Source organism: Nesoenas mayeri, assembly GCF_963082525.1.
Source record: "Nesoenas mayeri genome assembly, chromosome: 1".
In the NCBI taxonomy this organism is placed as follows: Eukaryota; Metazoa; Chordata; class Aves; order Columbiformes; family Columbidae; genus Nesoenas; species Nesoenas mayeri.
The window spans coordinates 108,525,022-108,552,809 of NC_137541.1; the positions used below are offsets into that span (position 1 = coordinate 108,525,022).

General features: G+C 39.0%; 1 protein-coding gene across 1 annotated transcript in view; it reads left to right on the top strand.

The window, feature by feature from the left end:
• PHEX (phosphate regulating endopeptidase X-linked) overlaps nt 1-27,788 on the top strand; it is a gene marked incomplete at both ends in the record, with an annotated part of 101,149 nt that overhangs the window by 4,236 nt on the left and 69,125 nt on the right. Inside the window, 5 exons of the mRNA XM_080344463.1 lie at nt 1,891-2,094; nt 19,187-19,273; nt 20,329-20,555; nt 23,783-23,851; nt 25,720-25,836. Of these exons, the coding sequence (XP_080200589.1) occupies nt 1,891-2,094; nt 19,187-19,273; nt 20,329-20,555; nt 23,783-23,851; nt 25,720-25,836 (704 nt within the window). The remainder of the gene's footprint in view (nt 1-1,890; nt 2,095-19,186; nt 19,274-20,328; nt 20,556-23,782; nt 23,852-25,719; nt 25,837-27,788) is intronic.

Genomic DNA, 27,788 nt, shown 5'->3' on the forward strand with positions numbered 1-27,788 from the left:
GGGGGAGAAAAAACCCAAACTTTTTTTAAAAGTCACTGTTTAGGTTGCTGCAGATCTGTTTATTTTCTACAATTAATTTTAACATTTTAAATGGTGTTAACTCTTTTCTAACTGGGTTAACTCCAAGTTTCCCGTAGGGATTATTTTTTTAATAGGAAACAAAATGTTGGGTGACTTGACCTTCAGGTATATTTTGTTGTTCCCTTCCCTGCAGTTGGAAAACTAGCAAGTGTGTTGTTAAGCACATAAATGCTTTAGGGCTAGATCTTGCACAACTGTAACGTGGTGACTACAACTCAAAATCTGCAGCTACTTCCATGTTGGCAGGCTCTTTTTCCCTCTCAGAGATACATGTGGTAACACTTACAGAGCTGGGTCATCTGTTAGTATAATATTAAATGCGAGCTAAAGGGCCTGGGCTTGGTAGGACCTGAAAGAGACCTGTTTCGCACTGGTCAGACTTGGACAGACTTTTGCTCACACTAATTCAAGGAGAGCCTTGTCATTGAGTGTAACAAGAATACAGATCAAAGAATAGTTACCACATCTAGAAATCTGCCCCTAGAGCTGTTTTATTGGAAATAAAGTGGATGTTGCATGAACTTATAGAGTATTTATTTCCATCCTGAATCATATTAAGCTGATACTGTGAGGTGTTTGAAATGTATTTGAAGTCCTGACAAATTCCATGTGCAGATCTCAATATTAGCAAGATTTGTCGTTCTGCTTGCTCTCTGTGCTGAACTGGCAGTGCTCTTGGCTGCCTTGTGCACCACCCTCCAGAGCCAATTCTTGAATGAGTGCAGAATATCAGAATGGTATGACTAATCAAAACACCATTACCCCCAAAACTCTCAACAAAAAGTGTGCGGGCTTCATCTTGAAAATAAAAAAAAAAACAATTCAGAAGTTTGAATCTGAATTGGCTTTTGTCTTCTCATATGCACATGAAATAACATGGAATTTTTTTTTTTTGTAAGCTCAGCAGAAGCTTTGCACTGAATCAGACTTGGACTTGCCAAGGATCAAAATGTCTTCAATGTAGTTTGAGAGTTTCTAATATGAGAGAGAATTACAGCTGAGACATTAAAGTATCATATACAGAGTTACTTTAAGGGGAAGAAGAGGAGTTACTGGATACTAGAAATAGTACCATAAAGTCTGTAAAAGTTACCAGATTTCCTGTTAGGACTTTTAATCATTTATTTGGATAAGCCTCAAAGCACCTGGTCACTTAGTCAAAAAAAAGTCAAATATCCACATATACCATGTTATTTGACCCACAATAACTATAATTCATGATAATTTGATTAGATACTCAAAAGTTAGTTACTCAAGTCTCTGGCTTGTCAAACTGATCTGTTACCAGTCTCACCTGCAATAGCTGGTGGGTATGCAGTCTCAAAACAAAGCTGAAAATACTACAATTATATTTTCCAATGAACAGTAGATCATAACTTGATTTGTTTTCTTGTGCAACTATTCAGTTAAAGGTAAACAGTGCATAATTTCTGGAATGCTAATTACAATCTGCTTGATATGTATTCCTATAAATTCCTCAGGCAATTAATTTCATCTTGGCAACCTGTCTTCAGGTGTCTGGCTCCAACAGTTCGCATTCTTGTAGTGCTAGGTTAGGCACTCATTGCTGTATGGCACTCAAAAGCATTCGCTGCAGAATTTATTTTTTTGTTTTTTGTCATGTAGGTACTGTTAGATGCTAGAGAACCTGGGTGATATTCTTGCTGCTCTTTAAAAAATGGCAGAGATCAGGGCACAGATTGGTCCTAGAACAGCTTAGCTTGCAAGTGAGGTCAACATCACATTACAGAGACTAGTTAATGTTACTTGTAATTTCTGGGATGTGGCCTCGTGTAATTCTCTGTTTAGAAAAAAGTGTTCCACAAGATCTATGTGGTGTGTTTTTTACAGCTGCTGCCATCTTAAGCAAGATAAATCAATCTGTAGATCCATGCGAGAACTTTTACCGATTTGCGTGTGATGGCTGGATATATAATCACCCTATTCCTGAAGACATGTCAAACTATGGTGTTTACCCTTGGCTGCGACACAACGTGGACCTCAAACTAAAGGGTATGTAATTTCTGAAAGCAGTTGATTGGCTTTTCAATGTAGCTTGTTAACTGACTGGGTTTGAAATGAATAAAGATTTAATGATTCCTGGTTGTTTGTTTGATAATATCCAACAGCCCAACTTGATTTTGGCTTTTAAGTATATTTTTGTTGGTTTTAGTTGTGAATAACATTGGAAGACAATTATAACAGAAACAGAATTTAGGATGAAGAATAGAACTGCTGGCAACTGTATAGGTTTAAGAATGGAGGGACAAAAGGCAAGTCCTTATACCAGGGGGCACGATTTGAACTCTTTCCCTCTTGCAGTAGATGGGTAGATGAGAGTGCAGGAGCACAGCACACACATGTAAGAATGTCCCACATCTAGACAAACACCAACCTAGGACAACGTTCTACCTCTAACAGCAGCCAATACAGGAAATAAAATATAATAAGGTAACACCAGCATGATATTTTCCAGCACAATTACCTAGCTTTTGGCAGGAGGTGATTTGGAGGCTTCCGGAGACAAAGGTTGTTTGGGTATTGTGTTCCCTTTGAGCTGACGTTAAAACGGCCATTGAAGTTCCTGAGCTATCATCAGTGAAACAGAAGGCTGCAGAAGGATGTGTATCTGGAGGAAAAAAATAGCCCTGGGGTGGAAACGTGTAGGAAGGGAGGTATTTTAATCTGTGTGTGACTTGTCTTTGTGCTATACTCTGCAGCAAGGCCACCTCATCAGGAAGCTGTGCAGACCAACTGGGGAGAAAGGATGATAGTTATTGTTAGGTTGGAAAATCCTGGCAGATTCTTATAATCCTCACTAAAAGCAAGTTGTGCAAAAGAAGGGAGATGTGCAAGATTCATTATTCTTGTTGGTGTACTTGAAGATTGCACACCTGGAGCATGTTATTTACCTATTAGTTGATGTAAGAGTCTACTTTGAGCTCACCACAGAACACAGGTCAGTTTTAGGATTTATGCTTAAAGACAGTATTTTTCTCAGATTTTGTACATATGTGTGTGTGCAGGCATCAAAGCCCTTGCCCACTTATTTTCTTCAGTTATATCATATCCGATTTTTGCATCATTACATATTTTAAAAGCTGCATTCGATTTCAGAGTGAGTTTGGAATTTCGGCATAGGATATGATCTGATAACTGCTGTTTTAAGTCTGAAGATGTCACATCTGAAGGGAAAAAAAAAAATATTGCCAGAGCCTGATTTACCTTATGCTTTGCACTCTAATTGTTCTGCTGCCAGTATTGGGCTGTATTAGGTGGCTGCACATCCTGCATGAACCACAGCCACAAAGAATCGCAGTCCTTATTGAATATAGAGGAGCAAGCTGTGACTCATCCTTAATTTCCTCTTTTACAGACTCTAATCAAGGACATCATGGTAGGCCGCACTTTCATATGGTTTTCTTATTGCAGTCTCTTTAGAAGTTTCTAATCCCTAGCTAGGAAAATGCAAGACAAAGAATGAAACATTTAAGTGAGAAGTATTTGCTTAATGGAAACTCCGTATCAAAAAAGGGTGCAATGAAGTGCCTGATAATTACTTTAATAGGAGGCCTAAGCTGCTCCTTGGTGTGATACAGCAAAGATGTGAAATATTGAGTTGTGTAGAGGAGCTGATTTAATATAACATTTGTCATCTCCTCCTTTTTTATTAAACTTTCCAAAATATATTCTTGGTAATAAAAATGGAAAAGGAAAAAAAAGTGTTGATGTAGCTGAAACAACAAGGTGTAACTTCAACCTCTATCTATGTGTTTTAACTTGAGTCACTTCAATACATTAGCTTGACACTCCGAGTTATTGCTTTGTGGATGACCACAACTTTGCTATCAAAAGTTTTAGTAAGATGAACAACTCTTGCATAGAGAAACATATATATGACTGAAGAGACCTTGGAAACCAATTAGATCTCTCCTTCCTAAAGAACTGCTAGTGGAACTTTGTATGTCATTGTAAATGTCCCTGTTTGACACTCAGGAGATTAAAAAAGCCCCAGCCTTTCAAGAGCTGGTTATTATGGAGGTTCTGTGTTCTGAAATATTTATCATATTAAAGAAAGCTATTAATCTTAAAGTGATAACATGGCTTGGCCAGAAAGCCACATTTTTTCATATTTGATATTCTTGATGGTGTGATATAGACAGAAGTATTTTTTCAGGAAATATATTAAAAAATCATGTTGCTTAAAATAAATTATTTAAACATCTAATCTCTTTTCTGGTCCCTGAATGTTCTTGAGTATTAGGCAGAAAGGGAGTTTGGTTGTTTGTTCAAGGACCTGTGTATGGCTTGTGTTATATGTGGGTATCTTTGATCTTCTGGAATCGTCTTTTTGTACTCAGATCTAATTGCTATGGAAGAACACTTTCCAGTTGATAATTGGTAGCAAGTGTAAGAGTTAGCTTTACCTTACCAGAAAGTGATAAGAGTAGCTGTATAATGTACTGAACTCTGCATTAAACATTGATGTGTTTGGGAGCAAAGTTGTGGTGTGGTAGTATGTGTGGTGTTTGTTTGGTGTGGTTTTTTTGTGTGTGTTTGTGGGGTTTTTTTTGTGTGAGTGTGTGATCTTACAGACACACAACAGTATATGACTTTGCAGGTGTCAGCTTTAAGAAAGGGTAGAATATTTTCTGTGTCAGTGGATGTTTTTGGTGCTTTAATGGGGAATTCCAAAGAGAGGAATGGCAATGGGTCAGTGGAAAATAGCTGAGAACTACTGAGTGGTAGGTTTTTTTTCTGCATATCTCTGGTTGATTAAAGGAACAGGACACGAAACATTCATTTCAGGGTTCTTCCAGATTTGCAAAATGTAATATGATAGTTAATCCTATTTTTTGTAAGACTTGGGCATTTTATGGGGTAGGAATGTGTGTATATATATATACTTTTGTGTATATATGTATCTATATGTATAATGCTTCCATGACTTTTTCTATCTTAACATGCATTCAAACTAAAATTTTATCATTTCCCCTTTTAATTTCTCTTCCATCCTTTGTTTGAGGTTCACTGGGATTTATTTTTCTGCTCTTGGGGGAATCCACAAACCACATGTGTAACTCACTTTGATCTCCTGGCTATACAAAATAGATAAAATCATAGCCAGGTGAAAGCAGTGGTAGGGCTTTCCTTGGATGTCAGCAATAGCAGGATTTCATCCTTGTGATGGATTGTACAGAAGACAGTTGTAGATAGCCAAAGATATCTTAAAGGCAGAGACCTGTGGTTTTGGTTATGACCTAGATCCAGCTAATGGGCATCTAATATTTAGGTTAAAATTTCTTGTTTCATTATCGAACTGTCCTGGGAAGGACTGAGATACTCCTACTGCAGTTAACCATTCCTGGCTGGACCAGATTGTCCTTGACTTGAAGCCAGCCTTTCATTTGCAGATACACTGCAGGTATGTTTAAAAAATGCCTCTCACTAGCTAAGAACAACCACTTCTAGTGCCACCAGGCCTCTGAGGAAGCTCTTGGAGTCCTTCAGAATGGAAACAATGGTTTGACTGTGGCATCTGTTGTAAGAACAAAAGTTATCTCAAGCTGCAACTGTTTCAGCCTTCTGTCAGCTAAAAATTGCAATGTCTCTGTGAATTAATGTTTTTCACTTACCACTAAATTTCCTGCACAGCTATTTACATTTCTGCTCAATTTTTCCGTTCTGATTGGTGACCTTAATTAAGTTTAGGACCACAGTAGTCTGACCATTGAGATGAAAGTGGCTTTTCGTGAATAACTCAGAACTGGGAGTCTGAGGCGAGTAAATACGTGCCTATTACCTGTGGTGAATGCGGATTGTGAACCAAGCAGTTTCTTTTCCTTTTTCTGAAGTCTGCAGAACAATGATATACAGCTGTGTGTGTGTGTGTTGTTGGTTTTTGTTTTGTTTTGTTCTAAGTGGCTATGCAGGAAGCAATAAATTAAAAAATAAAACCAGAAAAAACTCAAACAAAACAAAACCAAAGCATCTTCAACCAACAAATAACTAAGCAAACATTCCTAAATCTCAGCACTGCATAGGAGCTGATTTAAATTATGTGAATCATTTGTGAACGTGTCTTTTAGGCTTTTAAAATTTAATTTATGTCTGTGGAAACCAGTTTACAGGTTAAGTTTCCATACTGACCCTGGCCCAGTGAGACACCTCCTTCAGACTAATTTGCTGCACTAAGATTTCTGGCATGGCTATTTTCTGAATGCCAGTCAATTTAAAGTGAGAAATTTCTTATGGGGCAAAAAGAAAGAAATGGAAACCTTTTAGGAGGATATGGTGCATGGGTTTTTAAAAACATGAGACAGACAGCAAAGAAAATAACTTGGCAGTGTAGTCAACATTCCCCAATATAATTTACAATGATTTTCTTTAGAAAATATATCATTTTTTAAGTAAAAGCAGCAAGGTGGAAGTATCTCAACATGGAAATTTATACTATTTGACCATAGGATAGTCCTTCAGACAAATCCCTTAAGTTGGTATCTAGTGGCTGCTGTCCTGCACAGAAGACCCTGCACCACAGAGCTCTTTAGGGCTGGTTTCTCTTCTCCCACCCTTCAACAGGTGCTTGTTTGGGACCACTGGGATGACTTGGATGTGGCCCATGAAATCTGCAGTGTAGCTGCTGACACTCAACCATAGGTTTCTGTAGTAGCTGACCTATCTTTGTGGCTTTTTTTACCCTCCTTCAGAGGTAGCTGGTTGACAGCTGTCCCAAGTAAGAGGGAGAATACTGGCAGTAATTAAAACAAACAGACAAACAAACCCACCACAAACAAACTAAACAAAAAACCCAAAACAACAACAACAACAACAAGACACACAACCAGACAAAAACAACAACACTATAAAACAAAACAACAACCCACAAAACTCAGAATTTGTTATTGCCTCCAATATCATCTTGTTGGATAGCTACTCCTGGATAACAAGGTAACAGCAACAGCACTTAACACAGTGTTTTGCTTGGTCTTTTCTACTACAAATGGATCTCTTTTCAATGGTGCAGACTGTTTGGTATTGTGTTTTGTTTTTGTTGAGTTTTTTTGTTTATTTTTCAGTGGTCCAGATATTTCCTAAAACAGCTTATGCATCCAAATGTAAGAAGAAGCATTAATGGCACAGGTCTGGTAGAGCTCTCTGGCCAACAAGTTAATAGTTTTTTAGTAAAATGAGATACCTGCATCAAAGGTGGAGAAACCAGGACCTATTCCAGGCTTTGCGGCTGCTCAAAATGAAAGTTGTATTTGTAATGGGTGATTTTGGGAAACCATGAGTACAGAAAGGAGATCATTTTGGTTCCTAAATGAGGTCTTAAGGCAGCACAGTGACTGAGCCACAGGATTCCCACAGCATTTCCCTGGCTGGGAGACCAGAGCAGTGTCCTGTGAGGCCTGTGCCCGCTTCTGTTCCACACACAGCGTGATGTTCCCTCTGGGTTTACAGTGAACCTCAGTTTTGGCTGTTGCCTGCAGAAGGAGGATATGTTCATATCTACAGATATTGAATTTCAAAATTACTATATGACTGTACTTTAGACTGGTAACTTTGCAGAGAGGATTTGTACGTTGGAGGGGGTGTAGCCATCCATAGTCTCGGATGTCCCATTTTTTGACTAACCAAAAAAACCCCTATGCAAATACATGTTGAAAGTATTAATATAATGAAGTAAAGCTTATTGCTGCCATTTAGTATGGACCTCTACCTCTATTGTAATGATTTGAGATGTCAGAGTCTTCTGGTTTAAATGCAGTTTAAACGCTCATGTCTAATGTTACCATGATGTGTTATCCACTACAGCATAATACTGGGAGGCTAGAGGGGCAGGGTAGGAGAGGGAGTGATACTGCTCAAAAGATTAAGATTTATTATTGAAATTAGATTTATGAATGGAAGTTCTTATATCCCCATAAGATGATTTTTGACTTTGATACAGTTTGTGTACACTTACATTAGTTGACTTTTGGAGGAACTCACACGATGTGCTTATCTTCTTATATACAAACTCAGAGAATTTACGAAATGCCGAAATTGTGGAAACAAACAGCATTGTCATTTAGGAAATGTGCTGTATATTAGGGCACTGAGCAGCATTAGGAAGCATTTATGTAAGCACAGCTGCTTGAATGCTATTTCCATGAGAACTTCCATATTGCCAAAATGGATATTCAAGAAAAGGATTGAGGAATTTCTTCTTGGGGGACCGGAGGCAACCTTAAAATGTCAGCGTATTAGTTGGGTTTATCTGTATAAATACAGCATCCTTTCATGAAACTGGTGTTTGGAAACATTTGTTTGCTTTACCTGATTTACGTTCCTTGGAAATGAGAACATATACAAATTGATTAATTATTAAATCTTCATGAATTTCTGTGGACCTTAATATTAATTACATTCATGTTAATGCAAATTAATTCAAAATGATATCATGTTCTGTCAGAATGTCAGAGGAATTGATAATGATGGGCTGGTTATTTTCAAGAGTAACTAGTCTGACCATAGTGAGATGGAAGCTGCCATCAAGAAATAGGCTGATGGACATTAACTGTATCAAGTACAAAACTTGTTTACTCCAATGGTTTAATGATGTGTTGATCATCATTAAATGCCTTTAAAAAACAAAACACCCTCCCAAAAAAGAAACAAGCACACACAAACAAAAACAACGAACCACCCTAGTAAAAACAATCAAAACCCCCTGAACCCACAAAGTAAAACAAGGGGTGAGGGACATGCAGTTTATCAAAACAAGGCAGGCCTAGATTAAGGCATCAGCTACACAAAGACAGTTCTGAGGAATGAACTTCTGGAGATGTAGAATACACTGCTAGTTAATGGTATGAAAATATGGAAACTATTATATCTAAGACGTATCTGAGGCTGTGTGAGCCAACATAAGGCCCTCCGAAAGGGACTAATAGCCCTGTTCATTGGCATCCTGGATGCTTCTGCCTTCCCAAGAGGTGAGAATATACAATATGGCCAGTGGTTGGACAATCAGAGGTGTGTCTGTTACTCTGGATAACTTCATATTCCTGTGTGAACAAGGAGTTTGCCTTTATGAAAGTCCCTGTGTACTCTATGTAAGATGACTGTCGTGACCTGATTATTTACAATGGGGAACTGATAGAAAAAAAGGTAAGAAAGCAGTAGATAGCTGATTGAGATGACACAAAATACATGAAAGTCAAAATAATATATGATTTGGTAAAATTTAAAAGCTTTTTATTTTATAAGCATCAGAAAAATGTATTGACTTGCTGTTTTATCTTAGCATCAAAGGGAAAAGCTTTATTTAGGCAAGGATAGTTTTAAGCCTAAGGAAAAAGATCCTTGCAAGCCTTTGTTAGTTTATTTTTCAATATATATTTGGCAAACAGTAGGGAAAACTGGACCACAATGCATTAGAAATTTGAAATAAGTGTTAATGAAATAAATTTAACTATTTTTTTGTAGTGCATTAGTCTCTACTTTTCTTACAGTCCTCTGAAATGAAGCAATATTCACAGCCACCAAGAAAAAAGATGACCCTTAATGTCAGTATGGTGCTGGTATTTTTAAAAAATTATTTAAGTATAGTGATGAAATAAAATTTTCTTATCTTTCCTTTTAGTTGCAAGGGGGTGAAAACCACTTTAAACAGTGTTGTTTTTGTTTTTTGTTTTTGTTTGGGTTTTTTTGTTTGTTTGGTTTTTTGGTTTTTTTTTTTTTGAATACTGGAAGCTAACTCATATTTAAAAAACAATCATTAGCAGCTCACTTTTTGTAAAGAGTCTGGTGGGGATGAAGGCTTCCAGAGTGCACATGTTGGACTGTGCACCAGACACCTGAACTAGCAACAAGCAGTGCAGAACAATTAGCAGAACAGGTAGTTTACAAAAATAAATACATTTAGGTTACTTTATATTTTAGGGAAAACTCAAAAACCAAATATTGTTATCGATTGTTAATAGAGGAAATGGGTTATGCTGTACACTAAAATTGCGTAGCAGGAGAAATTCTCTGAAGAACTTGTTTTAAATGCATGAAGGACTTTAAGGCCTTGAAATTATGTGTTTTAAATTGGATTACATGGGTGTCAGAAGAGAGCTGTAAGTAGGCTCCCTCCACTGAGGCACCCTCCACTGAGGTTTGTCTCTCTGGAGTTTTCCAGGCAGGTGAGAACTTGCTCTGCTCTTCTCCTGAGGCTTCCAGATGCAAAGCAGCTCTGAAACAGAACCTGGGCAAGTGTATTACTGCTGAAGTATGACCTGTACTAATAAATCTGCTGAGAAGATAAAGTTGTACTGAAACATCAAATGTTGCATCTTATAGCTGGAGAAGTCCGTGTCTTTTTTCAGGAGAGTGCTCTGAGAGAACAGATTTAACTCTAATGAAAATCTTGGCTTGACTATACTTGTTCCCAAGAACCATGTACAGCTTTGAAATATATCAGTTAAGTCTGTCACTTCCTTTTAGCACAGATATATATCAGATATATATAATGTTCTTTACCCTATCTCTATACCCCTCCCCAGCTCTAGAGGTTGGGTTTCCAAATTGATGAGAATAAAAATATATATATCAGATTTTTTTCTTTGACAATCTCATAACCTGAACTGTTTGTGTTGCAGTCTATTAAACTTGTATTTTCACAGAGCAAGACAGGGAAGTTACCACAGGTCAAGTGATCACAACAGTCCTGTGTATGATTTTAGATTCTGTGGCCAGTGCTTTTATTTTGAGGTAGAACATTGTGCCCCTTGTAGGCCCTCATCCATAAAACTTGCCACTGCCAGCTCGCTGCTTAACTTCAGTCTCTGAAAAAAAAGGACTTTGAAACAAGATACTCTAAATGAATGTCAGCTGACCCCAAACCATTCTGAAATAGTTACTTGTGGTACATGTAAGCTTGCATTACTGTAATTAAGATCGTACGTTTGTCTAGCTATGATTTCCATAACAGCAGCATGGTCCTGAAGGTTTTTTTTTTGTGTGTGTGTGCCCTTTGGCATCCTGGCCAAATCATTGCTCTGTGAAATGTACTGAACTTGACTTCTAAAATCCAATGTAGTCTGAAGGAAGGGCAGTGCCTTCATGACACAATTGCAGTCCTTAAATACCCGCAGTGGCACAAGTGCAGTTAGCTGCTTGGATTTTAGGGGTTATGGTTGCTTTTCAGGAACTCTTTTGCCATAGCTCTTTAGTGTGAATAAAATACGGGATTTAAGGGTTAGACATTTTTAATGAGGACTAGATTAATCATAATTATCTAATGTCTCAGGGACCTTATGGAATGACATTCTGCACACAAGTGTTGCGTGTTTGGTTTGATTGCCAAACTCAAACCAAGGTTTAAGTAGGTTTTCTCCACTTTTAAACTGAAATTCCTTGTAGGACATCCTTAAACATCCTGCTGCTGGCATCAGAAGATCTGCTGCAAATTTCCAAAAGACAATTTGGTTTTTGCTTCTTCACGGAGGTAGCACATAATACTGCTAACCTGGGAAGGAAACAAAGTTTGTGACTGATAGCTGGAGATGAGAGAACATATCTTAATTTTTTTCCTCATCAGTTTAGAAATCTGACCCCTGAAGCTGTAAAACGACGTAGATGGGAGGGTGAAGAACAGAGTTTTTATTGTTCAAGAACTGAAGGCGAAATCCACCTTCTCTGTCATTTACAAGGAAACTCCCTTTCTGCAAGTGGAGTTTCTGCATTTTGGTCTAAGAAACTGAAGTTCATAAACAAACAATATGGAGCAAACATCTGGTTGCTAGCTACTGCTACCCAAACCAAAGGGAGAACTTGCTCTTGTGTGAGGTTTTGGTAGGGCCTTACTGGGGATATAACTGACAAATGAGTATCTTCTGTCTTTGGCCCAGTGAATTGGTAGACATTGTTTTCTGAGAAGCCCATGGGCTGCTTTTTGGATCTGCTCCTGAAAATAATGCATTACAAATTGCTTTCAGTTGTAGTACTGCACATCATCTGGGCACTGTTAAGCAGCTCTCATTTTCACTGACAGTAGTGGGTCTGAGGGGCATTCACCATCTCCAAAGGATCAAGCTCTTTGAGTGTTAGGATCAAGTTCAGCAAGATTTATGCTCATAAAGGAGCACTGCTCCAGTTAGTAGGACTCTGACATGAGTTAGATAAGGAGGAATTAATCCTCTGTGGCTCACTTTCTTTATCTGCAACAATGGGTAATGGCTGTATCTCCTTGGTCTAGCATGTCTAAGAGTGCTTTGAGATCATTATCCTAAATGTACGGAGTGCAATGCCAGCAGTAACCATTGATTGTCTCCTCTGACCTTTCTTGTATCAGAGACAATTACATTACCCATGTAATGCAGCTCAATAGCTTCCACTGGGAGAAAACATAATTCACACTTTCACATTGGGCTAAAGCTTATCTTCCAAAAAACCCCATCAAGTCTTGAAGATGCTAAGGCTCAGAGAAGCCACTATCTGCTCTGGTTGCTTGGCTCTAGTGGTTAATCACTGTCACCGCTGAATTTGTCTCCATCTTCCACTGTTGGCTTTCATTGTGCCTTTTTTCAATAGACTAAAGACCTCTTTGGCGCCAAGCATTTTCTGATGGTTAAGTACCATCAGAAAGTACCATCATGTGTAACCCCATCACCCTTGCCCCATCTTTTGTAAGCTAAGTCATGCTCCCTTACTGCATGGCTTTCACCCCCTACCCCTCCTCTTGTGTTTCTCAAGCCACTCCATCCAAGGAAAAACCCAAAAGGCTGTCAATGCTTTTCTGTGCCCAGTCCAGTTGTCCAACGCTGTTTTAAAAATGTGGACAGTCAAAGGGCAGGTAGTGTTACAGTTTGTCTCACTGCCCTGTATACAACAACAAGACCATCTCCCCACTGTGGAACACTTCTGTTTTTTGCAGTCCAAGACTGCTCTAGCATTGCCCTGGGAGTTCATGCTGAATTAATTGTCTGCTTCTAGTTTTTCATTCCTCCAAGGTTACAACTTTCCAGGAAATGGAATGTCCCTTTGAGGTTCTTGTGTGGCTTTTTTTTTTTAAAGTGCAAGCATATTCCCACTGGGATATTTGCACGTGTAAATGTGCAGTTGTTTTTCTTCAAGATATTAAGCACTATAATATACTTCAGATTGTCATGAAATATCACTATGCAAACACATCACTTTGCATTTTCTACATACAGGAAATGTTTGTAAAAGGATAAGGACAAAAATATATGGAAAAAGTCCTGCTACTATCTTTACTAGTATAGTATTTTTTCCATATCTAGGATTGTAAAGTGCAGAGAACTTATATTGTTCTCTCTAGAAAAAGAAATAAGCTTAGAGGATCACATAGTTCTTCTCAGGAATGCAACTAATCTGAAAATGTAGAAAACTGTCTGATAGCATACAGAATATATACAATCTGCAGACCAGGACACCAACAAATTTAATCATTATTACTAATCTGAATAAATGGTATGCATATTTCTTTCCCCTGTGAATCTGGTGGTACAATCCCTGTTTCACACACTCCAAGTCAGAAGAGGGAAAGGTACTGGATTTCTCAGTGCCATAAATAAAATAAGGTGGTTGAAAGCCAAAGTGAAGCTGTGTAAGACAGTAGGCTGGAAAATCAACAGGGGATAGAAATGGAAAGTAAGATTAAATGTAGCACTTAGCCACAAAACTATCCTTAGCAGTTTTAGAATAGTACGCAGTTAAATAAACACGTACACTCACCAGCAAGACTTACTTTACAAAAAGTGCCTCAATCCTGCTTTTAACAGCAGATGATTACTGTTTACTGTAGAGTAGTGAACCACAGGAAACTGACCTTTTTTTTAGCCCTCTTGCCCTGGAAAAGCAGTATCTGAAGGCAACACCATTTAAACCTTCTTCCTTCCCTTCCCAACTCCAGCTCCCTGCCCACCTCAGCTGTGTTGGTTTGTTTGTATTTGGTTTTGTTTTTTTTTTTTTCCCTTGGCCCTCTATGCAAGTATCTACAATTCAGACAGTTGAGGATCACTCCCAGCTATGGCATGTTTTTTTGCTGGTGATGCTCAGTCTTTCTGTTTTGTACAAGAGCCAGGGAGCGTGGTGATGCAAACCTGCCTGGGCTGCCAGAAGGACAAGATTTGCAATGGGAACCTCCATGCTCTCAGCCCCTTGGTAGATGAAAATGAATGATGAAGCAATTCACAGCCTCAGAAAGTTCCACCTCTAGCCACTTGCTGAGTATGTAAGTGGTACTTGCTTGATGAGATGATTTATGTTATTTCAGTGCCATGGAGCAGAATTACCAATAGGTTTTGACACTTCCCATAAATGAGTTTTATGTGAAGGGAAACATAAATCCTGCATCTGGGTATCCTGTGCCTACAGAAACAGGGACAATGACGTGCTGAAATCAGTAGCACAGGCCAAGATCCCTTTTATCCTAAAAAGAATGACTTTAGAACTAATTTGAAAGTAAAGGAGGTAAAAGGTGTGACTAAAGAAGAGCTGCTCTGCTAGAGCAGCCATTTAAATGTGTACTTTGTATTTGCCTGGGGAAACTTGATCACAGGCTCTGTTTGAGGTGGCTTAAGATGTGCTGGTTCACTTTGCTTGTCCTGGTGATTTTTTTGCTATGGTATTCTGCTTTGAATTTGCGACAGGCCAGTGTTGTAATTCAGTAGCAGCAATAAGTTGTTAAATTGTGGTTGCTGTTAATAGTGCTGTGCTCTTTCAGAGGACTGTAAGTTAACTTAAACTGTAGGATTTTTGTAATCTCCTCAGCTAGATTGCTATTCCATCTCTAGCACTGTAACATTTAACTGGAAGCTAACAAATGAAATATTATTTCAAGTGTGATTTTTGTTGTTGTTTTTTTGTTGGTGGTGGTTTTTTGGTTGTTGTTTGTTTGTTTTCTTCTTAATATATTTGGAGTGCTGTGTGTTTCCTAGTCTGGTCAAAACCATTTGTTCCTAAAAATTCGTATTTAAAGATGAAGTTAAAAGATGCTGCTCCAAGTTGGATAATATTTCTTTTACAATCAGTGAATGTGGTGAAGGTTATATTTTTTTTCTCTATTGCAACTGTCCATAGACAGTTGAATTCAGTTAATGTTTGGAGTCCTAAAATGGAAGATTATTTTAGGAAAATGGAGCTTTTAATTTTGAAAAAGGAAAACCAAGTTAAAAAAAGAACAAAACTGCAAGAAGAACAAAATCAATTGTCCTCAGTGTTAAGTGAGCTGCTTTAGTCAAAACACAGGTAACGCTGATCTCCCTAATTTGGCCAGTTTTTATTTCCAGACACTGGGCTTCAGAAAAATCTGTTAGACTGAGCTTTTCAGTACGCTTGCATGAATACACACAATCCCCTAGCAAGGGATGAGAGCAGGCGCTTGGAAAGTCAGAGCAAGGAACTCAATAGCATGTCTGTGGCTGAACATTAACTGATCTGAGATGGTCTTTCTTTTCTTATCCCTTGGAAGACCTCATAAGTTTTGATTTCATTCTGGTGTCCAAAGAGAAAAATATCTGAAGCCATTAAAATTTTTCAAGGTGGAAAGACAGTTCTCCAAGCCAGCTGTTAGAAAGAGTTGAATTTTGGCAGAGGTGTCACCAGCTGGCATTTTCCTCAATGTAGACGAGTGCCTGAAATGTCACGTTGCACATCAAGAAATGGAGCACTGTCCAGAGGGTGCCTCTCTGTGCCGGTCAGAACTCAGGAGAGCCACGGAGCTGGTCTGTTCAATTTGCAGAGGTCCTGGGAGAGCAGGGACTCTGATGTGCAGCCCTTTCAGATGCTGCATTGCAGAGCTCAGCATCCACCAGCCCACACAATTAGATCTGCTCCATGCGGGAGGAAGCTGTCGCAGCCTGCTGCTTGGGCCGGGCTAGTTGCAGGACCTGACACTGCTAATTTAAAAGGCAGCTTGATGAGTCTTCATTGATTTTGATCACAGTAGTGACTTTCTTTCTATGAATGCAGCAAACTGTAGATAAGCTAATTGATTACCCATACTTTTTATTAGTATGCATAGCTTCTTGCCTTTTCTTCCTCTTCTTCTGAAGAAGAATTTAAATATTCAGGGACTTGTAAAATCCATATATATTTGTGAGTTAAAGAAGAAGAGATGTTCTGAACCTTGTATTTGGATTTTATATTAGCTAATGCAGAAATCAAGTGGATCTGATCAGTTTGAGCTTTCAAATCTTTGTGGAAGATTGAGGCTGAGGAACATCTATAGCCTAAAGAGCACTTATGGATCACATCCCCTATTTCACTGTCCACAGGATTCAACCATCTTATTAAGGCTTTCATTTTTGAGCACTGGATTTTATGTCATCAGAACCAAGAATTTTCTTCATAAATGAATTCTGAGTCAAATGTCAGTATCTACCTCACCCCATTCTTTTCAAAAGTGCAGGGAGTGTTACAGCTTCATTCTGTCACATAATGAGATGGTCTGATGGGAAAACACTGGCTCTGAGTTTAACAGGATTTTGTGCAAGTGTATTTCTGGAGTTTATTTTATTTTACTAGATCACATCCTCTGTATCCCTCCTGAGCTTTCACTGGGCTTTAGCCTTTGAATTTTATTAGCTTCAAAATTTCATGGCTGTGCAGTTCACTGGCAAGGAACAGAAGTTACTGCAATGGCTTTAATAGGAGTGTGTTTTTTCATCCTTAGTTTTATGTAGGTTTCATTTATAGTTTTTTTTAAAATGCCATTCTTGAAACATGAACAGGCCTGATTATTCTGCTAACAACTGTGTACACTGCAGATAAGTGTCAATTATTTGTATTATATTGTATTTAACAAGTAGAGAAATAGTAATGATTTGAGGATTTGAAACTAAAACTATTTGGAATCCTGTCCAACGGTATTTTTAGGGAAAAGCTTATCCATAAGTAAAAGGGAAGGCAGAGGCAGCCAACTGGAACTGGATTCAGTCTGTCACTAGGCCTCAGTTCGCAGGGACAACTAGCAAGGTCCTCTCCTAATGTCAGCCATAAGGAAAAGGGACGAGATCCTTGTGATCTCCCACTTTTATATGAAGTATTCAGGTGAATGGGATGTTATACTTTGTTGGTCAGTTTCTTGGTCACCTGTTTCTCGTTGCCTCTCTCATGAGATGTGCATCAATCCTTATGAATAACCTCACATTCCATTGCTATGTTTACCAAAATATGTATCCGATTTTCCAAGAAAATGCAGCTAATATGAAAGCTTTAGCTGACGGGCGAATTCACTAAAAGAGAAACTTGTTTTTAACAAAACCAGGACAATTACATTTGTCAAAGATCCAAACAAATGAATTTTGGAATTATTATTATTATTTTTTTAGGAGAAAAGTGATTGGAGGCAGAGAACAAGTGGCATTTATTCGTCATTAGGGTATTCTTTTACTAATAAACCATTTCATGTCAGTAGCACCTGTGCTCACATAAGCACAAATGGGGAATATCCTGCAGCATGGCAGGTTCTTCGAGGTGTTAGGGCCTTCCTGGGAAATAAATGTCTTTAAATCCTACCTCCAACAGTGAGCTCCTAAAGGTAAGTGGAGTAATGCAAGCCCAGAGCGTTCTCAGCTACAGAATCTAGTGGTACCATCCAGCTGGACTTTTGCCTTCTGCGAGAGGTGACGTTGGAGAGAAGACTCTGAGCTGCTGGAAAGGGTAAAGGTTGGAGAGCGAGCAGCTACTACCTGTTTGCAGGAGAGTGCTGCTCTATGATGGCAAAATCACCACCTCTTCTGGACTCTGCATCAGCCCAGCTAGTACTGGCAGAGAAGAATAACGCTGTGTTGAGACCTGATTAAGCTTTCTGTGGAAGCAGTTTGGTTTTGCCATGGTTGATGTTATGAAGCCCCAGTGGTCCTCTGCTGAATTCATCAGGCCACTGGGACTCCTGTGTTGCAGATTTTTCCCCTTCTGTGTGGAGCATGCTTCTTAGCTCAGGCACAGCATCACATGGCGCCAATCTGCACTGTGCCTTTGCTTGTAAACCCTCTCAAAACCCAGAGTCTTGGGGTATATAAAGAAGGTACTCTTGAATTTTTCAAGGCTTCTTAGTGCTATCTGAGCATACAACAGGAGGGACTTGGAATGGTTCCAGCAAAGCCACTCTCTCCAGTGGTCCAAGTAACAATAAGGTTAATGCTGTGCAGGACCTGTTAGGGTCTTACAAAACCAGATGAGGTCTGACAGTGTTTATTAGCTGTGCTTCCATGCTGTGCTCAAGCGCTCCCTTGCTTCTTTTGGCTGTGGACATGCTCATGCTGTGCTGCACCAGAGCTGATAGATCTCGCTGAGACTAAGCTGCCTCCGCATTTAGCTATAGTATGTGTAACTGCAGCTGCGTCATGGCTGGTTTACAACATGAATAAAATGGCTTGAGGCAGCTGAGAGTGGACTGCTGAGATTCAGATGCACTTTTCATGCTATTTCATGTCCATGACATCATGTGAGGAATGAAGAGAGATGACAGCTTAGAAAAGCTAATTTGGCTTTCAGGCACCAAGGAAGTTGACACCTATAGTGGGAGGGAGCAATATAGTGCATCTTTTCAAATAGTAGTTGGACACTTGTCCTTCTGTGTCATTTAAAAGACTGAGGTTGTGTGCGTTTGACAGACAAAAGGACAGTTCTCTGCTGTTTTCTTCTAGCAGCAGCAGAGCTGGCAAAAGTGAACACCAGTGGTCTTGCTCCTGGAATCCTTTTACCTTCTCCCTTAGATCCCAATCTTTCAACGTACCAGCACCAGAGGCTGAGCCACTTGAAAGAATTCCTGACTTCTTACCCTGCCCACTGGTTCCTACCCTTGCCCTATGATTCCCTTTTCCTTCAGTTTGCTCACGTTGGCTGTTTGTGAGGATAAGCAATGAACAGTGTCTGTCACCAGGCTTTAAAACAGGCCTCTTAGAACTAAATAAATAAAAAATCATTCTCTGTTAGGGGTGGAAAAACTGCAAATAACTTTTATGTACGTGTTACTGTTTCAGAAAATATGTGTAGAACTTCATCCTTAATTACATAAATGCCATGATTAAAGCAAATGCTGAGGCAGGCAAACAGTTCCTACATTTTCTAACATCGAAAAAAAAATGGCATTTCTTTTTTTCAGCATTGCTTGAGAAACCCATCAGCAAAAGACGAGACAGTGAAGCTGTACAGAAGGCCAAGATACTTTACGCATCCTGCATGAATGAGAGTAAGTGGCCTGATTTGAGAGGAACATGTATGTGCTACCTGTGTTTATGAAGGCAGGCTCTTTTGCTCTCTGCTGAGCTCTGTGAAAGCTTGTGCAGATGTACAGGTTTCACTGGTTTGGATTCAACTGAATGCTGAGTGTCTTCTGGTTTCTGAAGTTGGCTGTCAAGACTGAGATACACCAAGGCACAAGAAGTCAGATTTGCAGAGAACTTTGCTTGTCAGGGAACTGTGAAGGGATATTTACAGGATGCCAAAACTGTGCCTTGTTAAGTATGGTGGTATTACCTGGTAAATTAGAGGAGCCTAAATTCTCATACTGTGACTTTCAAGAGCATGTTGCTCAGCACCTTCTACCTTTCTCTAAATATGTTTAATTGAAATGCTTTCACAAATCTGGGTATGGACATCTATGGACTCTTCAGCTTTGAGTTATCTTGTTGTCAAACAAGTTTGGATGGGGAGCCCTCTAGCCACATTTTCAGAGTGTTTTTCCTGAGCTTGTAAATGTTGCTGCAAGGTGATGTACACTAATTTGGGGCACATCACTACCTTTATGTAGTTGCACAGGTGAAAGGTGAATTGTCCTTCAAAGTGCCCTTTGTCCTTCTGACTGACTCTTTCAGATTTTACTTCCTGATCAGTTTCCTTCCAGTACAGCCTGAGTCTGACTGTCAGCAATTGAGACAGCTTAACCCAGAGCCTCGGTGCCGAGATGCTGACCCCTCTAGCCTTGATTATGTGCAATAACCCCCCTTTGGAACCAGTGAAGTTTCTATGCTTGTTCCGAAGTGAAGAATGTTTTTTTAACTGACTTAATTCCAGCCCTTTGCCTTTTTTTGAAATAAACTGATTTGCCTCTCTTGTTCTTGATTCAGATGAACCGGGTTGGACTTCCATGCTTCTATGCTCACAGGCAGAGCAGAGGCTTTGGATTTCAATTATTTTGTTTGTCTTGCCTAGATATCGATCAATGCCAATAAATTTTTTTGTCTCATGTGGCTGCTGCTGGATTTTAATTTTCTGGAATATAATTGTTGTCACACTTTGTTTCAGATAAAATTGAAAAAGCTGACATGAAACCCCTGTTAAGCATACTGAGGCATTCACCTTTCCGTTGGCCTGTGCTGGAATCCAACATTGGACCTGAAGGACTGTGGTCAGAAAGGAGGTTTAGCTTAGTCCAAGCCTTGGCGACTCTTCGTGGTCAATACAGTAACTCTGTCTTCATCCGTTTATATGTGGCTGCTGATGACAAAATCTCCAATCAGTATATCCTGAAGGTACAATACAGCATATCTAATAGGTTATTTTGCATGGTATTTTGTGATCTCATTTTGTAAAAAAACACATTTACATACCAAACGTTTATCCTTAGTTATTGTTGCTATTATCTACTGACCTACAGATGTACATAGGTGTCAATTTATGGGAATGCAGAAGCCACTAGAAACTACATCCTATTGAAAAATATTTCTGTAAGGGTATTTTCTCCTTTGAAATGACAAAAAAAGGTAAAATGTGTTCCCAGTGGACCAATATCCAGGGTCTATGTGTGTGAAAATGAGAGGTGGATATCCAGTCCTGGAGATGTTCTGGATGCTGCTTATGACTCATTAGTCGCATGAAGAATGTTTTTTGTCTGTGAAGAAGAAGAATGGTGCGCCAATAGCAGATATTTTGAACTTGAGCTATTTTTCTTTAGATGGGAACGTGTTATCTTGTGCTTAGATAGCACATTACAACACCAGTGTATCCCAAACCCCTTCTAAACCTGAAATACAGAATTTATCTTTTTACTGAAACGATATTGCTTTTGGACCAAAGCATTGCCAGTTTGTTAACAGTGTATGGCATTGCACAACAGTTTAGACTGGTGAAAAAAAGACCCAAGAAATGTTGCCTCACTGTAGTCTGACAAAACTCCAGAGAAAATTGTAACTATTACTGTGAGATGTCACAGTGGCAAGACTTGAGTGCCTGCACCAAATGGATTGTTGTCAGAGTAGACCGAGCCCACCACTTTTATAAGAAAATAGTTTATGAAGGCAAGACAGAAGGGACAAGGAAGAAAGTTATGATGCTATTCATCACAGCAAAATAGGATCTATGATCCTTACATTGCTAACATCTTTGCTAGCTGTAAGAATATAGCCAAGAATACATTGCATTTGGGAATCAAATAACAGTTAACTGTGGTGGCACTGGAGTGGGTGTTGATTTTCAGCCAGTTTTTTAAAATGTCTTTTGAACAAGGCATTTAACTGGTATGAATTTGAAAGGTGACTTTTCCTCATCTCTAGGACATTTTCCTGAACAGTCAACAGCAGATCAACAGTTTGCTATACTAAAGATGCCATTCTGCTAAGATGCTGTTCAGATCCTTTCACGTTTTCTTTGGTTGGAGATTATTTGTTCAAAAGACCTGAAACAGTAGGATCAAGAGAGATATTTAGGTATTTCTCCTGTCATAATATTTCAGTCCAATACCTGTCAGTGAAGGGCTGGGCAGTCACATCCTTATTGCTGGTCTCTTGAAAATGAATTCACATTAGTAGCATCTTCACTCAGTATGCCTAGTGGCACCTGAGAATTAGGTATCTAAATCACTGAAGCTCTAGATGTTATGAATAACATGTTATTCCATAGAGTATTCTGTTGTTGTTGTTGTTGTTGTTAATTTGATTAAGAACTTAATCTGCAAAATGCATCAGCTAGTATTCTACTGTGTCCATGTTTTAACAAATTCTCAGAGGTGCAGATGTACCAGTGAGTATTTCAGTTGGCTTGTGAAAATAGCTCTGTTGCAAAATTATTTTTGTTCAGCATTGCAAAATAATGAATGGATCAGAAAAAAAGTAGAAACTCCAAATAAAACTCTGTTTGGCATTTAACATAATTTTTTTTTTTTTTTTTTTCCCTGCAAGGTTGAAGAAGTTGGTTAACTCTTTTGTTTATATCTCATTTTCATGCTTGCTTGCTTTCAATGAGTAGTTGAATCTTAAGCCAGGAAAATTTGGGTGAGCATCTCATGCAACGGTCACATAATTGAAATAAATAAAATCATTTGAAGTTAACTATTCCCAGAACATACATATGAAAAGCATAAGAGTATATTCTTTCTTCAATATGCTTCAATATGCTGAAAAAAATAAGTTGATACTGTTTATCAAAGAATCAGAATTGCACTGAGCACCACAGCTACTCTACTTTCAGTGGATGTTTTGGTTTTTTTTGAGTTTGTTATATTTTAAAACATGAGAACATCAGTCACTAGAGGAAAAGACTACATTTATTCATTCATTTGAGATTCTAGTTGTATTTATTTTAGTAATTTTAATAAATGTAGGAAATGTGAAGTATAAATGGTGTAGGATTTAGATTAAAAAAGACTTACGTGAAATTGTATGAATGACTATCATCTCTCTTCACTAGACTTGTCTCATAGAAAAAACAAATACAGCACCACAATAATAATTTTAGAACATCAAAACTGTTCCTTCCCATCAGTACCTTCAGAATTTGGAAGCTGGTTGAATTATGTTCAGCTTCCATACACTAACTGAACTTGATTACATTGAAGTGTTTTGGGAAATCTCAGTTTCCAGTAGTAATTTTAAGATATCCTCTCTGCAGTGTTTTTTGCCTTCTTAGGAACTTGAAACAGTATCCAAATACTCCTATGTAGTCATTTCATTCAGAAGTCTAAGTGCAGATCTCAATGAATTTTCAGGACTGGTTTAGAAATCAGGTTGAAGACCTTATTCTAACCTTAGGGTGATTATAGACCAACAAATATGTTCCATGTTTAGATCAAAAAGATGAGTAAAATCAAAGATACACCTGGATCTATGGGACATCTTTAGCTAATGTACTGGAGGCGTATCAATTTCTCATGCATGCATGCCATCATTTCTGTGGCTGGTATACAGCTGTTTCAGCACATGTGTTCAAAAAGCCAAATGCAGCACTCAATGCTGGTCTAGGGTGAAGCTTAAAAGTGCAACCTCCATTTCAGTCAAAGAAGGCTAATGATGCTTTCCAGGCACACAGCAGCTAACATGCTCAATGAGCATTTGGTCCGTACACTAGACTAGCACTGATCTCAACCTGGTATTGTGCCTCTGAAATATGTATAGCATGAATGGTCATCAGCATAAACTGATCCTGTAGACCCAGTCCTATTGCCTTACCTACTCACTAAAGGAGCCATTAACACATCACATGGGTGATTCTTTGCTGTAGTAGGTGGCTCAGATATTGCAGGAGGGATCTGAGGCTTCCCAGATCACAGTAATTTGATTTATGTAACATCTATCAACACAGCATAGCATTTTTCTGTTATTTTGAAATCCTGTGCATCCTGGTGCAATGTTTTATGTATCAGATATTTACACACATCTACCATAATTGCTAGAAAAACATGAACTCTTCCAAAGTTGCTTATAGGGCTACCTTTGAATTCTGATTAATCTACCTATTAAATGGTTTTTCATGTTATTTTTAACAGCTTGATCAAGCAAGCCTCTCTCTTGCATCTCGAGAGGATTACCTAGAAAATACCACAGAAGCTAAATCTGTAAGTATTACCAACTGGAACTCAGAGTAACCATTTTTTCCTTTTGTTTGTGTGCATGTCTATTGTTGCTTTTGTTTTGTTGAACTTCAAATTGGGAAAGAGTTGTGGCTTGTTTAGATCTAGATCTTTTGGGATATCTTCTATCAGAAAATACCATCACCAGCACCACTAAGACAAACACTCTTCCAAAGTTTCTCAAATGAATGTTTTTGTAAGACTTGGGCCTCCTCTTGCTTTTCTTCCACCTTGGAAGAAGCGTCTAGAATTCATCTAGTCCATCCTCTCTGCTCAAGCAGGGTCATCTACAGCAAGTTGCCCAGGACAGTATCCAGTGAGGTTTTGAATATCTCCACAAATAAACACTCTACAACCTTTCTGAGCAACTTGTGCCACACTTCCTTCCCTCTCACTTAGTGGAAAAAATGTTTACATTTGTTCAGATGAAATTTCATGTTTTAGTTTGTGCCAGTGCTTCTTGTCCTAACATTAGGCAGCAGTGAAAACAGTCTGGCTCTCTACCTTCTTTATTTTTCCTCTATCATACATGGGAATGAATTTCTCCTGAGCCTTTTCTAGATGAGCAGTCTTAGCTTTCTCAGCTTCTCAGTGCATGAAGGCTGCTCTGGTCCCTTAAACAGCTTTGCCGCCCTGTGCTGAGCCTGCTTCAGTACTGCCATCTCTCTCTTCTACTAGAGAACTATAAACTGGACCCAGCACTCAACTGTGGCTACACCAGTGCTGAGTAGAGGGGAAGGATCACCTCCCTTGACCCGCTGGCAACAATCTGCCTAATGGAGCCCAGGGTGCTGTTGGTCCCCTTTGCTGCAAAGGCACATTGCAGGTTCCTGTTTAACTTGGTGTTCACAATAACCCCCAGAGCTTTTTCTGCAAAGGCTTTAATGTATCAATATTTGACAATGGCAACACCTTTTTCCCCCCTTACCCGATGAAGGTCTGTGGACAGTATCCAGCACATACAGTCTAAAGCTCAAAGAAAAACACCCCTTGGGTTGTCGGGGCGCAAGTAATTGATACTAAGGTTTTATGGTTTTTCTTCCCTTTTGAGTTCCCTGAGATGCTACTAAGTTTTTTTCAGTCACATCTATCAAACTAGATGATGCCAGGATACAAAGAATTTTGTCTACTAAAAGATTTAAGGTGGAAATGCATTGAGATTTCTTTTTGCTTTTGTTGGACTATAGGCTGATAGGAGTTGATGAGGAGCAATCTGATCCCTCCAAAATCTCTGAAATATTATGCGGGGAGGGGTGGGGAGAGGAGATAACACAGCAATCGCTACACTATCATTATGTACAGTGCATTTTGCTAACATTTGTGTATACACTCTGAGACTAAAATGTGGTCTATTAGTATAGCATGGGGAGAGCAGGTATATGTGTTGCAATGCCATGGAAGGAATAGGGGAGGGAGCTCAGCAGAGCATCCCTTTATCTCCCTGTCTTCTCAGACACTAAGCTTACACTTGTATGCAAGTAGTTCTTCAGTCCTACACTGCTTACTGTATATGTTTGCATAAAATACTGGTGTACCTTCATAAACATTGTCGAATCCCAGAGTAAGAGCTACAAATATTGTCTAATCCAGAAGTGTCATTTGCATTTATGTTCTGTGAACCACAGCAGGTATCTCTGTCTGTCTTGCACAGTAAGTTTACAGTGTTATTTCTCTTCTTCTTGATGACAACAAACATTCAAGGTAAGGAAAGTACAACTTTGGTTTCTAGGGCATAGAAGTACAAAGTACTATACTCCTTGCTATAGCTGGGCACTTCTGGCCTATTGCTACAGCTATGTTCAACTGCAAATCATTTCACTCTTTTTTTTTTTTTTCTCTCCTTTTTTCTACAGTACCGAGATGCCTTTTTGCAGTTCATGGTTGATACAGCAGTGCTTCTGGGTGCAAACGCTTCACGAGCTGAATCTGATATGAAGTCAGTTCTAAGGCTGGAAGTTAAAATAGCTGAGGTTGGTATTTTAATGTGGGATTGAAGCTAGCTTGTTTTTTAAATTTTTTTTAAGAAATGCAATCCTGTTGCGAAATGGAAAGTTTTATCAACAGCCTTAGCAATAAAGATTTTTGGAAGTAGAAGGAAAGGGGCAGAACCTGATGAACAAAAGATGAACGATCTTCCTCCCTTAGTTATTTGTTAAACTGAATATTCTCGGGGTGGGCAGAGTGAGGAACTTAGCTAAATTGGTCCTTTAAATTGTTAATATTTCTTGATTTTGAGCTGGGCAGAATCTCTGCTGTACAGCTGTGTTGTGAATACATTACTATCTATTCAAGAAGCAGACCAAACTGATTCTCTGAGGAACAGTCTCAAAGCAGTGCAAGACTGAGGTGGATTATTGACACTTGGTGGTGAGAGGGTGGGTGTTACAGTAGCACCCCAGTTAGCTCTTGAGCTCCTTTCACCAGCTACCCTGGGAGAGGAGATGAGACACTGTGAGTTTTCATTTAGGGGACCAACGTAACTTAGCAGATTTAAATGACCCTCAGTTCTGACTCATTTAGTTAGAGACATTTTTGCCATTTTGTGGAGCTTAATTTTAGGTATTAGGACTGTTGAAGGCTGGAGGAGTATTTCTCATTTCCCATATCCCCGTGTCAGTATGGATACTACAGAAAGCCCACTCTGGGAACTCTGCGTCCACTATTGTTTCTGCTTCCAAAGCGAGATAGAAGAGTTATCCTCAGCATTGGGAAACCAGCAAAAGTTAGGGCTACAAACTTGACACTGATTTGCAGAATTGCCAGCTGAGCTGAGGATTTCTTCACATCACCAAGGAAAGAAGTTATCTTTCCCATTCTCCCCTGTGAAATGCTGGGTCTCCTGTTAACAGAGAAGCCTGTTGCATAGGACAGGTGATGCAGCTTCATGACCTTTCCCTGGGTTCTGCTGTTGCCATCTACAGGAGGAAAGGCAATGGTGCTTCTTAGTGGTGCTTGTGTGCAGAATTGAAGGCCATCCACAACAGCTGTAAGTCCGTGTTTTCATCTCTCTGCTGAAAGGCGTGAAATTTTTTCAAACCTCTAAATAAAACTCCATATTTAGCTTCAGTTACCTAGCCTGGATGGACTAATGAGCAGATACTATATTGTGACTCAGTAGACCTGAAAAACAGGAAATGTTTCTTCTGTTTATTGGTGATGTGATAAGAAGATGCATCAATACTTCTGGTAGCTTTAATGCTTTACTTAATGTTTTACAGAGCTTTAATCCACAAAGTATATAAGTGAAATTGCCATGTAAGATGACATGGATCATGTAACAGCCTTCAGGATCAATACCACTATGCAAAATGCCATACTTATTCATGGTTACCTAGTTTCCATTTAGTATGAATAATCCTCCTAAAATATATCCAGATATTAGGCATGAGTCCAGGGACATGGATTGTTGCATGATCTTTAATGAGCACAATGATTTATATCAATATTTTACCATGATTTCAAAGGAGATAGTCCTGTTTGTTACCCGGACTTTCATTGTATTCTTTTTAAGTGAACATGCTTAATGGATAAATTGTCTGCTCAGGAAGAGAGACAGTAAGAATAAAGGGAAGATAATTTGGATATAGGAAGGAGGGGCATGCTACAAGAGAGCTTGTGTATAAGGAAGATTTCAAGCAGGTTTGAATCACTGGAGGAAGAGGGAAAGTTTTGAGAGGAAGGGAGCAAACGGACTCAAGAAGAGTATAAAGATTTGTCAGATAAATTAAGTCTGCAGAATGGGAGAAGAAAGTAATTTTTTTTCCTGTACGGCTTGAGCAATAGTACAACCGCAGAAACTTACTGGAGAATTTTGGTTGGAGAACTGCCAGCTGTCTGGTTAGTCTGGCACCAATCTCTGTCCTCTTTAAACTGCAAAGCATACAGTCTGTTGTAAAGGATTTAGCTTAGAATGGGGCTGAAA